Raw genomic sequence first — 14,973 nt, 5'->3', positions numbered from 1 at the left:
AGATCATGTTAGTTTACTGCAACAGCTATTCTCAATGTAGAATTTCTCCCAAACATGTTAATTTAATTTTAAATTTTCTTGAAAATGATCTTATAATATGCTCAATATCCATGACAAGATGCATTAAATTACGGTATATCAACAGAATGTAGAACTGTGTGGTCTATAAAAAGGATTGAGAAATATCTCTATATACTGCTGCATCTATTACTGAGTAAGTGGACAGAGATGTGTAATATGCTACCATCCAGGAGAGAAAATGTGTACATACACATATCAAGTATGAAAATAAGTATATACATAGTTATCATTTGAAAAATAAAAGTATAACATTTTAAATAATAACCTACAGAAGAAAAAGTAAGGGTATAAAGGGGACAAAAAAGATAATAATGTCTCTCTATATAGCAATACATTATAAAGATATGACTTTAATTACATTAATTACTTTAATGTATTTTACATTATTAAATAAAACTAGTCTTAAAAGATAATGTCAGCATTGAAATAAAATGACATGAAATCCATCTAAATGCATATACAAAAGAAAAATCCCAAGTGACACTGAAACATGATTTTGAAACATAATAATCAACCCACCAGGATGTAACTCTAGGACCAACAGAATGACAAAGCTGTCTCGGTAGTCAAATTGGTTGGGATATATCAAATAAAGAAGTTATCTTTGAAACTAAATTTTTTTAAGTTGAAATTTTTGACATGTGTAGAGATGCCTGATGAGATCATATAAAAATCTTGTAGTTCTGAATCTGAGTTGGAGGTAGCAATACGAATTAACAATATGCTATATCTTTAAAAACATCTCTCTTCTCCATCACCCACTGAAAAGGCCTAGAAATAACCAACTCTATAGTGAGAAACACATCTTGTGCCCAGACTGTGGTCTTTACAAACTAGTTCTCACTAAAAGGAACACAGCCTCTATAGGAGGAGGGATAATCATGGATTCTGAGAGAAAATGAATAAAATGTGTAAGGAAATGTACAAGATGAATGGGGGCTATCTTACAGAAGCAAGCAAGGAAGCAAAGGTTAGAAGGGTCATCTCAGGACTCAGAACCAACTTGGAAAGACTTCTTCAGGACAGGCTTGGATAATTTAAGTCATCCATAAAAGGAACTGTTACAGATTGAAACATAAAATGCATGTAGATATATTCAAAAGGCTCAACTAATCAACCAAATACAAAAGTCAAAAAAAACTGTCTCTCTCTGATGACAAAAGAAACAAACGTGTGAAAACTTGACAAAAAAGAACACACACTTATTCTTTCCTGTATGAATTATGATGTAAGCAAATAACTGGTTACTTTCTGCAGAAACATTCCATATTTAAATGGCAGTCAAACCATGTTTGAAATTTGCTTCAAAATAATCAGTGTGCATCGCAAGTAACATAGAATCAACCATGAACTGTTGGACACTGTTAAAAGGGACTATGCTAACGAGCATATAGGAATTAATGATCTATTCCCTTTTAAATTTGTAATTTTTACATTGTATTACAAGTTTTCTAAATGTGTTTTAAGTTTGTTTTCATACACTGACATTTTGGATAGCTCATTGTCAACAAAATGATGAACTAACAAGAATATGTAGTACTACTTCTCTGTAATATGCTATCAATTATTTAGAAAAGAGGATATATACATATATTGATAATCCAACCCCTTAAAACATAATCCAAAAGTATTGAGGTTTTAAACTGATAAGGTTTTGAGTAAAAATTTATGCTACTTGATCTATATGCTTATGATTTCACAGGCGAACCATATCTAATGATTCAGAACTGGGGCTTTGGTTCCAATCTGCTCAAATCATAATTTCAGCTTTTTCGCTAACTTGCTGTATAACCTTGACAAAGTTACTTAACATTTCCTTCATTTGAAAAATAAAGACAATAGTGGTATCAATGTTGAGGTTGACTGAAGATAGTATGTTCATATTTCTGCACATATATACATAATCCATTTTCCAAAATCCCTGGGCTTTAAGTGTTCTTAATTTTTTTATACAGCGGTACACACACCATTCATTATCTAACACCCTCATTGTAGCCTGGGTTAGCACCCCCTAATCTCACATATTTCTGCAGTAAATGTATGTGTACATTTATGTACTAAATGAGTATGAACTCACTGAGATAAAGACTATAAAGCACTCCATGTCAGTGCAGGTCAGGCTTTACCAGCAAAGCACATTTGACAGCAAACTGAAAAAACACACTGAGTTTCAGATCTTTCCATATATATTTCAGAACAGTCATTAAAGGATTATGATCCTATTATTAGAATTCCTTATACAGTGCCTGGGCCAAAGTAAACAACTATCAACATATTCACAGATTTTTGAACAATGTGTATTTTTAAAAGCTAAGGTAGTACTTTCCAGAGACATACGGGTAAGGCATTGTGCAAAACTGAAAGGAACACCTTTATACACAATGTTGTACCCCTACTGCCTGTAAAAGCAAGAAAAGAGTTGAATACAAAATGACCCATTTACTTGTTGAGTATTTTTATGAGGATACCGAATATTAAATTTAGCTCACTTGGAACTGGGCAGTGTAGGTAACAATTCTGGAACAGCATCCAGTATTAGATTTCTGCATTCACAATTGTGGTAAAATGGGTATATATAAAGGTGATAGCTTAAAATTACTTTAAAGGATCAAACTGTGAAGTTCAATAATACAGCAATATGAATTCAGGTTTAGAGGATAATTTATTTTATGTTATTACTTGAATACAGGAATGTGGTAAGACTTTTAGAAAAATATCTTTAAACTATTTAAGATTCTTAAAAGACACATCGTCCTTCCAGTCATTACAATAAGTAAATTCTTAGAGTTGTTTTCCAAAAATTTTTCTTGGAAAAACTTTTGCCTATAACTAATACTACTTCTTTAATTTCATAATCCAGAAAATCTGGGTTTATCCTCATTTTTTTTAAATGTGAATTTCAGAGTATAAAAGACAATATTTTATAATCTTCAAAAGATTATCTGCATTGTTACTGATGACTCTAAATTATGTTAAAATGAAATGGTCTTACTTCTTTAAAATCTTAAGTCAGGTCTATCCTTATAATTTATATTATCTTTCACTGAGAATTAAAATATTAGTCTATTGTTTAAATCATACTTTTAGCCCTTTACAAAATACAAAATTTAAGTTGTATAGTTTAAATAGGGGAAGCTATATTACTTTTTAAAATGATACATTTTGATATACTGGAACATAATGTATGGATACTAAGCAAATAGTTGTTAAAGGATAAAATATCACTTTTTTTTCTTGTGGCTATTTTCTAAATAGTCTGCCACATTGTGGATTTTCTCAAAAACTAATTTAGCATATTTACTTAACAAGAAATAAACTTTATAAATGTACTGAGAGTTGTAAGTCCAAAATAATCAAATTAAGATCATGTGAAAATCAATTATTAATCTGTGAATAAAGGATAACATATGGTGCAACACAAAGACTTGAATAGATGCTTACCATTTTTAAATTAAATAAATTGAAAACACTAACATTTAAACTTGGAACTGATTTTATTTAATGCTAATAAGGATTAAGAAAAGAGAATGTCTAATGCTATAAAACAAAGTATAGGAGTTTTATTCAATCTTTTTCCACAACTGAAGGAAGGGGTTCTTTTCCTCATTGATGAATATCTAAAAGAACAATTTTATTATTTCTAAATTTCTATTTTCAAACGACTGATAGAATTTTGCAACATTTTCTAATTCTATACATTTCTTATTGCTATTAGTCTTATCATTCCCTGTTGGCCCCTGAATATTAAAAAGATAAAAAAAAGCCTTTAGTCTGCATTTTGCCACTATAATATAGAAAATTAATTATATTCATTTGACTCATTTGGAAGAATATTTATTAAAGCTACAAATCAGAGATCCAATGACAGAAACACTATCTGAAAAAACCCAAACAAAAATAACCGAACCAAAAATGAGGTCACTTGAATAGCCCTGAAAAGCATTCCAAATTCTTCAACATGGCTTACATGAGGCTATGCTCTTAAATCCTAACATTTAAAATGAAAAAAAAAAAAAAAAATCAGACTTTTTATTTGCAAGTAAAGGCAGCTTAATGGCATTCAGAATTAAATATATCAAAATAGTTCTCATGTCCAAACAGTCTGTCTAAATAACTTTTGAACAAAATAATATTTGGAAAAAGAAATAGCCATTTTTAAAACTATTTCATATTATTGTTATGTGTCATGGTGCAAGGAAAAATTGACACGTTATATAGAATCACCAAAAAAGACAAACTTAATTTAACCCCTAAAATTTCTTCCTTGTTATGAATATGCTATAATATCAAACATTCATTTTTAATGTGCCCAAAATAAGACTTTACAAAATGTCAACAATTAAAGACAAAGCTATGTTAATAACTTTATTACTTTAATTGATCTTATAGAAGAGTAAAAGTCAGTTAAATGTTACTGACAGCATCACAAAATCATTTTAAATAGATTTTTTCCATTACCCAAGTCTCCCTAATAACTTCTAATAGCTACAGCTTTCTCAAGATAGATAACAAATTGGGCTCCACTGTGGAACCTGGGTGAAACAAATTTTTAGACCACAAAAATTAAAGTTCAAATTATTCATCCTTTAAATTTTAGATACTATCAGTGTAACTTCTACTTAAAAAAAATAGTTTAAAATTTATCACAGGTTTAATAATTTTTTAGTTGGACATTTAACATTAATTTAAATGACTATTAACTAGATATTATGAAGACTTAAGTGAAAGATTTCAAAGTTTTAATATGTTAATATCACTTGTTAAATGTTTTCAATATATACAAACACATATAAATTATAGATACAATTAGTTATATATCTACAATACATATATGAACACCATTCTCCATCCCTAACTATACTGATAACAGGATAAAGTAATAAATCTCTGTGCTATTGAAGACAAAAACCAAAAACAAATACTTCAAAAAATAAATCTTTAAAGAATAGTTTCTAAAAATAAAATTGAAATATTGCACAAAATAATTTAACTGCAAATATTACTATATACTATAAAATTTTTTTTCTTCAATTGTTGTATTCTACAGTAAATTCTATTTTCTAATTCTATAAAAGAATTTATTGGAAGTCTACATGTAGATAGTAAATGTTTACATTCAGGTTGATGGAATGTAATTTCCAGAAGCTTAACTGAGCCTTTGTCTTAAAAGTTCATCTATTTGCGTCTTATACATATTCTTTACATCCTCAAGATCTAATCGAAGTTCTTCTGCCTCTTCTGCTTTTTCTCCATACATCTGCAGAATAGTGTTGTACCTTTGATCCAAATCCTACAAAATATGTTTATGATTTTTTAAATAATAAATTGCAGATATCTTTAATATTATATTGTCATAAATGAGTCACCGGCAAATACATTATAATTTAAAATAAGGTATATAGGCATAAAAAGCCAACTGAACACCACTATTAGAATAAATAGCTAGTAAAGAAATTTCAAAAGAAAAGAAAGAGAGAACATCAGGCAAGATGACTATAAATCTTAACCCTATGACCCCAATAAGTCTACAATTATCCCCATTAATAGCTTAATCTATGTACTCTCCTTTCACTGATTTGATGAAATTTCTGTCTCTGGTTCATTATGATTTACCAGCACATACAAAAAGAAAATATAGTTGCATTTATGTCTTAACAATGATTATATATGCAATCATGAAGATGCATACAACATCAATGAATAAAATATTAGATTGTCAGAAAAATCATGACTTTTTTGTTTTTCAAGCAACAATGCATCATATGGGCTCCCTGGTCGCAGAAGGGGTTAAGATGCAGCACTATGAGCTAGCTGCAGCCTCTGCAGCATGAGTTCAATCCCCCACAAAGAAGCTGAACCATAAGGTGCAGCAGATGCCTCCTGACTCACCTGCTGCTCTCCTGAGCAGTATATTCCAGTCAATCTGCCTGTTCTGTTCCCTACTCTGTCCCTGGTGAATCCTCTCACCCCCAGTTTCTCTGGCCTATACCCCAGCTCTTGTATGCATAAATAAATAAATCTTTTTAAAAAAATGTATCATAGACCCTCCCTGGTGGCACTGCGGGTTAAAGCACAGCACTAAGAACCTAAAGCCACATCACCAAGAGTTCAATCCCCGCCCTGGAGGTGATCCACATGGAGCAGCAGACCTCTCCTGACCCTCCCGCTGCCCCCCTCAGCTGTGTACCTCTTCAGTCAGCCTGTTCTGCTCCCCACTCTGTCTCTAATGAATCTTCTCACTGCCCCTGCACCTTTGGCTTGTACCTCCATTCTGTACGCATAAATAAGTAAATCTTTTTAAAAAAAAAAAAGCATCATGACTTTTCTGACAACCCAGTATTACTAAGATCATGCAAACTGCAATGCTATAAATGAGTCCTCCAAAATTTATTTTTCTGTATTAAGAATAAACATGAATGTTGAAAAATACTCTGAATGTATAATATGACAAACAAGATAAAAGATTAATCTTTAAAGTTTGATATTCAAATATTAATTCTTTAATTTTCAAAGAAATCCATAAGATATACTTAGGCATTTTACAGAAATTTAATGTTACAGGATTAAAATATGTTATACTCATCCTTAACTGAAGAGTACTTACTCTTAGCTGAGTTCGGAGTTTGGGTATCTCTCTTACTTTCTCTTCAAGTTCATCATTTTGATTTGTTAATTTAACAAGTTCTTCAGCCATTATTGAGCGAGTTTTTTCTAGATTGCTAATTTCTAGCTGAGAAACATTACCAAAAAGTAATTTAAATCAAAACATACCTTGTTTAATATAAACATTTAACTTTTGAAGAAATTTTTAAAGAATTATTATTTTGAAGAAATTATTCTTAAAGAAATAGATACACCAACATGTTACCATGAGTTAATTCTTTCTTAAGTAAAAGGAAATAGTTGCCAAAAAAAAAAATCCCAAAACCAAAAGAGGCCTCAACTTTCCCCAGAGATATACTAGTTATAGGGGTTATTATATAGAAGAGATCAAGAACTAAATAAAATGTAGCCATGTGACATATAACAACCTTATTTTTCTCTAAATTAAGGAAATAGCACGTATTTCAGCTATTTTGTACTAGAAAAACCCAGAGAAATAAAAACACACTTTAATGTAGTCCCAACTGTGTAGATCATATTGATAAGATCTATCATCATTAGAAATACCTTTGTAATGTAAAGAATTTTGCACTGTAAAATCACTACAAAGAATTTAATCAGGGTACTAAAGCACAGCGTGATGAGCCACACAAAAACACCAGCTATTAAAATTATGTGATGTATTTTCTTCCAATTCAAGAACATCTTTAATAGACTAATATTTTCAATCAACTAAAATCTTATAATGGGAACAGAAGAAAAAAATTTTACTTTTGAATGCATCAAGCTTAACACTAAAAACAGGTAAAACACTTTAACATTTCTTCCATGCATAAAGTGTTTGAAAAGGGAGATGAGAAGGGAGGAGGCTTCTTCCTTATTCATGATGTTTCCTTTCACGTGGGAAATGTTCTAGTTCTAACTGCTCTGATCATCTTAATTCATCCTCTCAAGGGAAGAAGGAGCAACTTAAGTGTTAATTTTAAGAGAAGTAAAATGAGCATGCTCAGCTCAGCAACTTTCCTTTTTTTTCTATCTGGAAGAGCCTTCCGGCAAGGAGCTCTCTGCTGCTGAATGTTCACTCTTTTTACCTGCACAAGCTACACTCACTGGGAAGCCAACCCCAGCCCAGCATTTTCAGTGAGAGAGTAGGTAAATCTCCCTAATATTGGCAGTTAACAGATTCATGATTCTCATGCTTGACTAATTCCCCCAACTAGCCTTGATTTTTACTATATGTGATACATTTTTGGGCTCTATTTCATTTTACTTTTCCATTTGCTCAGAATTCAGAAGAAAATGAGAAATTCTATTTACTGGGCATGAAAATTGCATTTATTACCATAGAACATTTAATTTTTCAATACCTGTAAATGAGTAATTTCGCCTTCCTTTAGCTTTAGCTGAGACTGCAGATTTTCAATAATGCTTGATCCTGCTCCCATCCTTACAGCCTCATACAGATTGCTGCCATTTGCTGATAGAGACATTGATCCAAATGAGTGATCATGAGGTTCATCCTATGTGAATTAAACAAAGCGCATACAGTTATTATAGGTTGTGTTTTCTCCTTTACAATATCTGTGACTTTCTCAGAGACAGAAAACTCTTCTCTATTTTCCTATTGCAATTCATTAACAAATTCTTTAACAAATATTTAATAAACTGGCTATAAAATGGAAGGACACAGTGACAGTCAATCTGCTATCTGCATATTTCCCTTTAAGAAATAGGAAATGGAAAAAATATTACCTGAGACACAAAAGATGTTTGTAACCCTGCCATGTCAACTCCACTTATTGAACTTGAGCGGGACATTGTGGGAGTGCTAGAAACAGAAAATGGCTTCCGTTCCTTAAGGGGGAAAAAAATTCAGTGCAGATTAAAGAGTCAAATGATAAATAGAAAAAGTAACAAACTTTCTAGACTCATTCTCATTTCTCCATAAATATTAAATATCATCTCCTAAGTCTTATCAAAGGTACAATATTTAGTAATTAAACACATAGATGTTGTCAAATTATCAAAGAATCCATTTTTTATTAAAACAATGTAATTTGGCTTATTTTTAATGGCATTGTAAGGGGGAAAGGATGTCGTGAATAAACCTCACATTGTGTGGCCCTGTAACAGCATGAGAATGTTTTATTTCACTACTATGTGAACTGTTTCGTATTATATGCTATTCCAACAAATAAACTTATTTCTTTAGAGTAAGATTACAGACGAGTTTCTGAAGATCCATTTAAATTGTTTTTTATTCCAAATAAATTCAAAAGGTAATGTAATTTACAAATATCTGGTTTTAATACATTATGCTAACTACCAAGTACAATCCAATTCTTTAAAGTCACATTAGAATATTAATCAGAAAAAAAATTGAACCACACTTACTCTTATGGTGAATATCAGTCAAATGAGGTGCATTAGTTTTATAAAAGACAAGAAAATTCATCTAAAGAGTGATAAGAAGTGCTACAATTCAAATACTAGAAATCACAATCTCTTTGGCTAAGGCAATTACTTTGGATTCACTCTGAGCATGACACTACTGAAATTTACCACTCTATTGATATTTGAAATAAGTGATGGTCTCTATAAAGTAGCGTTAAACTTACAAAACAATTAATGATAAATCACAGTAGTTACTCAGTACTTACACCAAAACCAAAATATAAACCAAACAGAAAGACTCACAAAATTTAATACCTTTTCTTTTATTGCTTCTTGTGTAAAAACTGCCTTCTTCCTTTCTTGTTCAACTTTCATTTTCTCCATTTCTAACTGACTATTCAACAGTATCTAATAGAAAAAAAGGTACATTTAGAAAAATTCTGTAATACTAGTGTATACTATCATAATAAGCCAATCTCAAAGTAAGGTGTATACTTCTACTTGCTTTACTACTAAAGATCATTCCCAAAAGCAGCAACAACACTCATTTTGTCATGTCAGTAGTTCACTGCTATCCGCAACCATTCCCTAAAGTAAGCCCTAAGCGATGAGTAAACACTAAGAGAAATACCTTTTCTTTCCTTGTCTCTTCAAGTGTTCTTGCATATTCATCTCTTAGATTTTCTAATTCAACCTGGTACCTATGAAGCCAGAAGGAATTAAATAAATCAAAAAGGATGACAGTACAGATTATTAAAAATTCTATTAACTTCAGTTATATATTTAGATGTCACTTTTATTATCAGCTTGATCACTGATCTTTCCACAGTATTTTCCAGATGTCTTGAGTTTTACTTACAAACAAACTACAAATGGAAAAACTCTACTTCTGTACATTTTATTTACTGGTACTCTGAGTTAAGATTTCATTGTGAAAAATACTTCCTAAAAATAGTTTTGAATACAACCATTCTATAATATATTCTGCAAAGCTTTGTTAGAGAACTCTATGAAAATGTCTGTAAAAATTCAGATATTTTACTTTATAAATAATTTTTACTTGACTAATTTTTTAAAAGTAAAATTTCCAAGAAAGAACTCAAACACACAAATCATAACCTTAATATTTATTATAATTTCAGATAGAGGAATTTTACAGCTTTTGTTTTCCAAAGAACCCAGACATTTATTTAGAAAAATTAGAACACTGCTAAAACCCTTGTCATACAAAAATAACTTCAATGTATGGTCTTCAAACTACTTTATGATTACACAATTCTGTGTAAAAATCATGCCACACAATTTCAAGAGCCTATGGGGGGTTCAATGAATGCCAGGTATAATTTTATTATAGTTTCTATTGCTAATGACGCTGACTTGTAATTACTAAAAGTAATTACTTTTAGTTTTCAGTGCTATAATGCTAATAGCCAACATATTTTTTTAAATTAATCTAATAGTCTATTATTACATCAGTTTGTGCCTTTTTCCATCTCAGTTGCAATCCCCTTGGAACAGCCAACATATTTCTTTAAGTGCTTTAAAATGTCATGAAATTGTCAAGTACAATACTCAAGAAACATACTCACCTATTATTTTCATCCTCTAGTTTTCTTAGCCTATTTTTCTCTGCTTCTAGTTGGGCCTGAAATCTACTGTTATCCTGTCTTAAAAGAGAATTCTGTGACTCCATGGAAGACATTTGAATTTTGTTGGCAAGCAGCTCTTCTGTAGCTGCACGTTCTCTCTCAACTGCTGCTGCCAACAAAGTCTGGGATTCACCTGTTTGTGGTATTAAAAGAGGAAAATTACAAGATATCAAATGTATTCTGACAGAAAGCATTTTTTAAGATCAAATTTTCTTGATTTTCCATTTGTTCACAAAACTACATAATTTACAACTCAACCCTGGATCTAAAGTTATTTTTGTTATGTTTTCCCAACTGTGTTTTCTTTGGTTATTTGTATTCCATAAATGAGTAAAACCATTTGGCAAGTGTATTTTGCTTTCTGATTTGTTTCCTAAGCATAATCATCTCAAAATTCATGTATACTGTCCAAAAAAAGGCACTATCTCATGTTTATAATACAGAGCAGTAGTCCACTGACTATATATATCATAATTTCTTTATTCTTTTCTCCATCGATGGGCTTTCAGGTCGATTCCAAACCTTGCTATTATAAGTAATGCTGCTATGAATATAGAGGTATATAAATTATTTTGTATGAGAGTTTTCATAGTCTTTGGACAAAAGCAGAAACACTTAAAACTGATTAACTATTTACTGCCTAATGCAGGACTGCCTACAGAGGTGAAGAATCAATCTTAATTTATACCTGCTTTATTAATTCTACCCTAAAATCTTTTAATTTTAAGTGAAGGCATGTATTAAGAGTAGTAGGTCAATAAATGGTGCTGGAGCACTTGGACCTCCACAAGCAAAACAGAAATCAGGGCCTCCCTGGTGGCACAAGGGGTTAAAGTGCAGCACTATGAAGCCATCTGAAGCCACTGTAGCATGAGTTCAGTCCCCCACCAGGGAGCTAATTCACATGTCCCAGCAGAGCTCTCCTATTTTGCCTGCTGCTCCCCTCAGCAGTATATTTCAGTCAGTCTGCCTGTTCTGCTCCCCACTCTGTCTCTGGTGAATTCTCTCACCCCCTTGCATCTTTAGCCAGTACCCCAGCTCTTGTGTATGCAAGTAAATAAATTATTTACTTACTTATAATTTACTTACTTATAATTTATTTACTTATGCAAGTAAATAATCCTTAAAAAAAAAGAAACCAAGCATAAACCTCTAATTAAACTTCACATCATATATAAAAATTAATTCAGAGTAGATCATAAATTTAAGAGCAAAAGAAAACTGTAAAGCATTTAGGAAAAAACATGGGGGAAATATTCAGGATCTAGATTAGCAGAATACTTAGCACTGACACTAAAAGCATACGTTGTAAAAAAAAAATCAATAAACTGAATCTACTCAAAACTTTAAAGTTTTGCTCTATTTGTTCAGATAAAAACACGAACTACAGACTTGTGGAAATAAATGCAAACCACATACCTAAGATCAGTGTCTAGAATATGAAAAAGCTTTCTAAATTCAACAGTGAAAATAAAACAAAAGACATAGACATTTCACCAAAGTAGATGCACAAAAAGAATGTAAGTACATGAAATGAGTTTTATGCAATATTATTAGTCATAATGAAATGTCACTACACACTTGTCTGAATAACTAAAAGAAAAAAAGACATCATCAAATGCTGGAAATATATGGAAAAATTAGGTTGTTTTCATATATATAGCCACTTTGGAAAAGCAGTTTACATTTTAAGAAACTGAACATGTAACTACCCAATTGCAAATTGCAAAGTTGGGCATTTAACGTAACAAAAATTTATGTTCATACTAAGACCTGTATGTGAATGTTCCTAGTAACTTGATCTGTATAGCAAAATCTAGAATTAGTCTAGACACATTTCATCAGGTGGGTGGTGGCACCCTATGGAACATACATACCATGAATAATCAGTGAGAAATGACAAAACTAAATCACTGATACATGTAGTAACTTCAAGGGTTAAATGCTAATAACAGCAAACATGTCAATCTCAAAGCTTCACATATTATACAATTCTACTTATGTGATATTTTGAAATGCCAAAACATTAGAAACAAGACCTATTAGTTGTTATCCAAAACTTGGAACAGAGAGGGAGGGCCAAAAGATGGTAAGTGTGGTTTTAAAAGCGCACAATGAGGAATCTTTGTGGTGCTGCAACTGTTTATTTAATATCTTGACTGTTGTGATGGATATAAGCACTCTGACAAAAGATAAAGTTGCACAAAACATAATACTTACACAAAGGAGTAGCAGTAAAGCTGGGGAAATCTGAATGCACTCAACAGATTGAATCACTGTGAATACTCTGGTTATGATATTAACTATAATTTTTGCAAAATATTCATTTGGGACACTGGCAAAGTGTGCTAGAGATCTTCATCATTTCTTATAACTGCATGTGAATCTACTATTATCTCAAAACGGAATTTTTTTTTTAAGATTTATTTATTTATGCTTATAGAACTGGGGTACAGGCCAGAGATGTGGTGGGTGAGAGGATTCACCAGAGACAGAGAGAAGAGCACAGCAGGCAGATTAACACTGAGGGTAGCAATGGGCGGATCAGAAGAGGTCTGATACACCATGTGAGTCAGCTCCCTGGTGGGGGATCAAACTCCTACTGTTGTGGCTTTGGAGAGTTTCATAATGCAGTGCTTTTACCCATTGCGCCACCAGGGAGAGCCATCAATACAAAATTTTAATTAATAAAAGATTGTGGATCAGATTCTGAGGTTAAAGCAAGGTAAGAAATCTCGTATTTGTCTAGCCACTAAAGAAGACCTCATAATATCTCTATTTCACATTTTCTTTTCTTTTCAATACTATATGCTCCTATTAGTACCATCATATAGTATGTCCTGTAGCTTTGCCTATATTCTAGCATAGTACATATTCTGGAGGATATGTAGACACCAATTCAAAAAAACTTATCACTATCCCATGATGTCTCTCAAATTCTATTTAGCTTTAGGCATAGTAAGGGACATGAATTTTGCTGGCTTCTGAGATACCAATATATACATAGACTACCTGTCTGTGCTTGAGAAAACATCTTAGAAAAACAATTTCTTTATTAACAGCATAGGACAACCTAAGATATTTCTGTAATGAGGAAAGAATATGAATTCGTATGACTCCATGGCCTATGTCTACTAGTTTCTGATCTTGATCTTCCTGAGACTTATCCTTACTCTTAGAGTTCTGCCTCTGACTAGAACAATATCTGACTCTATCATCTACACCATCACAAGCAAGAAAGAGGTCAGATTTAGCAATGGATGAGAAAAAATTGAGTATGTAAGTCTGTTAATATGAATGAAAGACATGGAAGTATTTCAGACCATGTCTGATACATTGTTGTAAGGGAAAAGAAACAGTTTTATAGTGTGAATTCAATACCACAAAATAAATGTAAAAGAGGAGAGAAGAGTTAAAAATCTACAAGTTGGACACAAAATATAACTAGCAGATCAAGTGAATTTCAATTTCATGTTGTTACCCTAATTCTATAAACAAGACGGAAGAAGTATTCTATAAAGAACTCAAGAACTAAAGTAGTTACCAAGCCGATCAGAAAGATTCTTCTCTAACTTTTCCCATGATGATGTCTGTGAGCCTAGAGTTGCTTGCAAGTTTTCTATTTGTCGAAGCAATGGTCTTGTTGTTGATGAAACATTTTGACTCAGTTCTTGGTTTCGATTCTCTGCTTCCTGGAGTCTCTGAATCAAGAATTTAAGTCACTAATCCTGACAGCAATAAAAACACTAAAAAATTTTGAGATTTCTGGTAAAAAATATTTCTCCAAGATAGGATTTTTAAAAATTATTTTCTAATTACTTAATTCTTAAGTTTTATACAGAATATCTGAACAAGTGTGCTTCTAATTAAAGCATTTCTAAGATTAAGATAGCCTTTGATTACATTAAGATAAAAGAGTCTCATCCAAACCTCCCAGTAGCCACCTATTCATTCAAATATTTCTAAGTATTTATAAAACACAGAGATCAATCTTTCTATTATTTTTCTCTCCCTTTCTCCATACATATTCATTGATTCAAAATTAATAAAGTAGTGGCATAAAAACTGGACACTGATTCTTTATTCCACAGTAATCAAATACTGACAATAACTAATAAGCCAGCTATTGCAAATGAAAAAACAATACTGAATGTATAATAAATCAATAATGATAAAACTTTTCTGTAAAACAAAATTAGGGGTTTTCATATATTTTTAAGTTCTTACTCTGATTTTACTCACATAA

The 14,973-nt window shown here is 31.6% G+C and overlaps 1 protein-coding gene across 2 annotated transcripts in view; it reads right to left on the bottom strand.

Annotated features, from left to right (window-relative positions):
• Window positions 1-441: 441 nt before the first annotated feature.
• Window positions 442-14,973, bottom strand: part of TMF1 (TATA element modulatory factor 1) — a 31,119-nt gene continuing 16,587 nt past the window's right edge. Inside the window, exons 10-17 of one of the 2 annotated variants that reach the window (XM_004675990.2) lie at window positions 14,272-14,428; window positions 10,668-10,860; window positions 9,710-9,779; window positions 9,394-9,486; window positions 8,437-8,538; window positions 8,052-8,204; window positions 6,686-6,811; window positions 442-5,371 (exon numbers count right to left, since the gene is read on the bottom strand). In XM_004675990.2, coding sequence (XP_004676047.1) covers window positions 5,228-5,371; window positions 6,686-6,811; window positions 8,052-8,204; window positions 8,437-8,538; window positions 9,394-9,486; window positions 9,710-9,779; window positions 10,668-10,860; window positions 14,272-14,428 — 1,038 coding nt within the window. In that variant the 3' untranslated portion in view covers window positions 442-5,227. The remainder of the gene's footprint in view (window positions 5,372-6,685; window positions 6,812-8,051; window positions 8,205-8,436; window positions 8,539-9,393; window positions 9,487-9,709; window positions 9,780-10,667; window positions 10,861-14,271; window positions 14,429-14,973) is intronic. The other variant, XM_012720529.1, reaches the window with a different exon arrangement.

The sequence above is a fragment of the Condylura cristata genome, unplaced genomic scaffold (genome assembly GCF_000260355.1).
Source record: "Condylura cristata isolate star-nosed mole 26May11 unplaced genomic scaffold, ConCri1.0 scaffold00004, whole genome shotgun sequence".
NCBI classification, from domain to species: Eukaryota; Metazoa; Chordata; class Mammalia; order Eulipotyphla; family Talpidae; genus Condylura; species Condylura cristata.
Note: the sequence above shows the minus strand (reverse complement) of the source record. Positions and strands in the feature narration are given on the sequence as shown.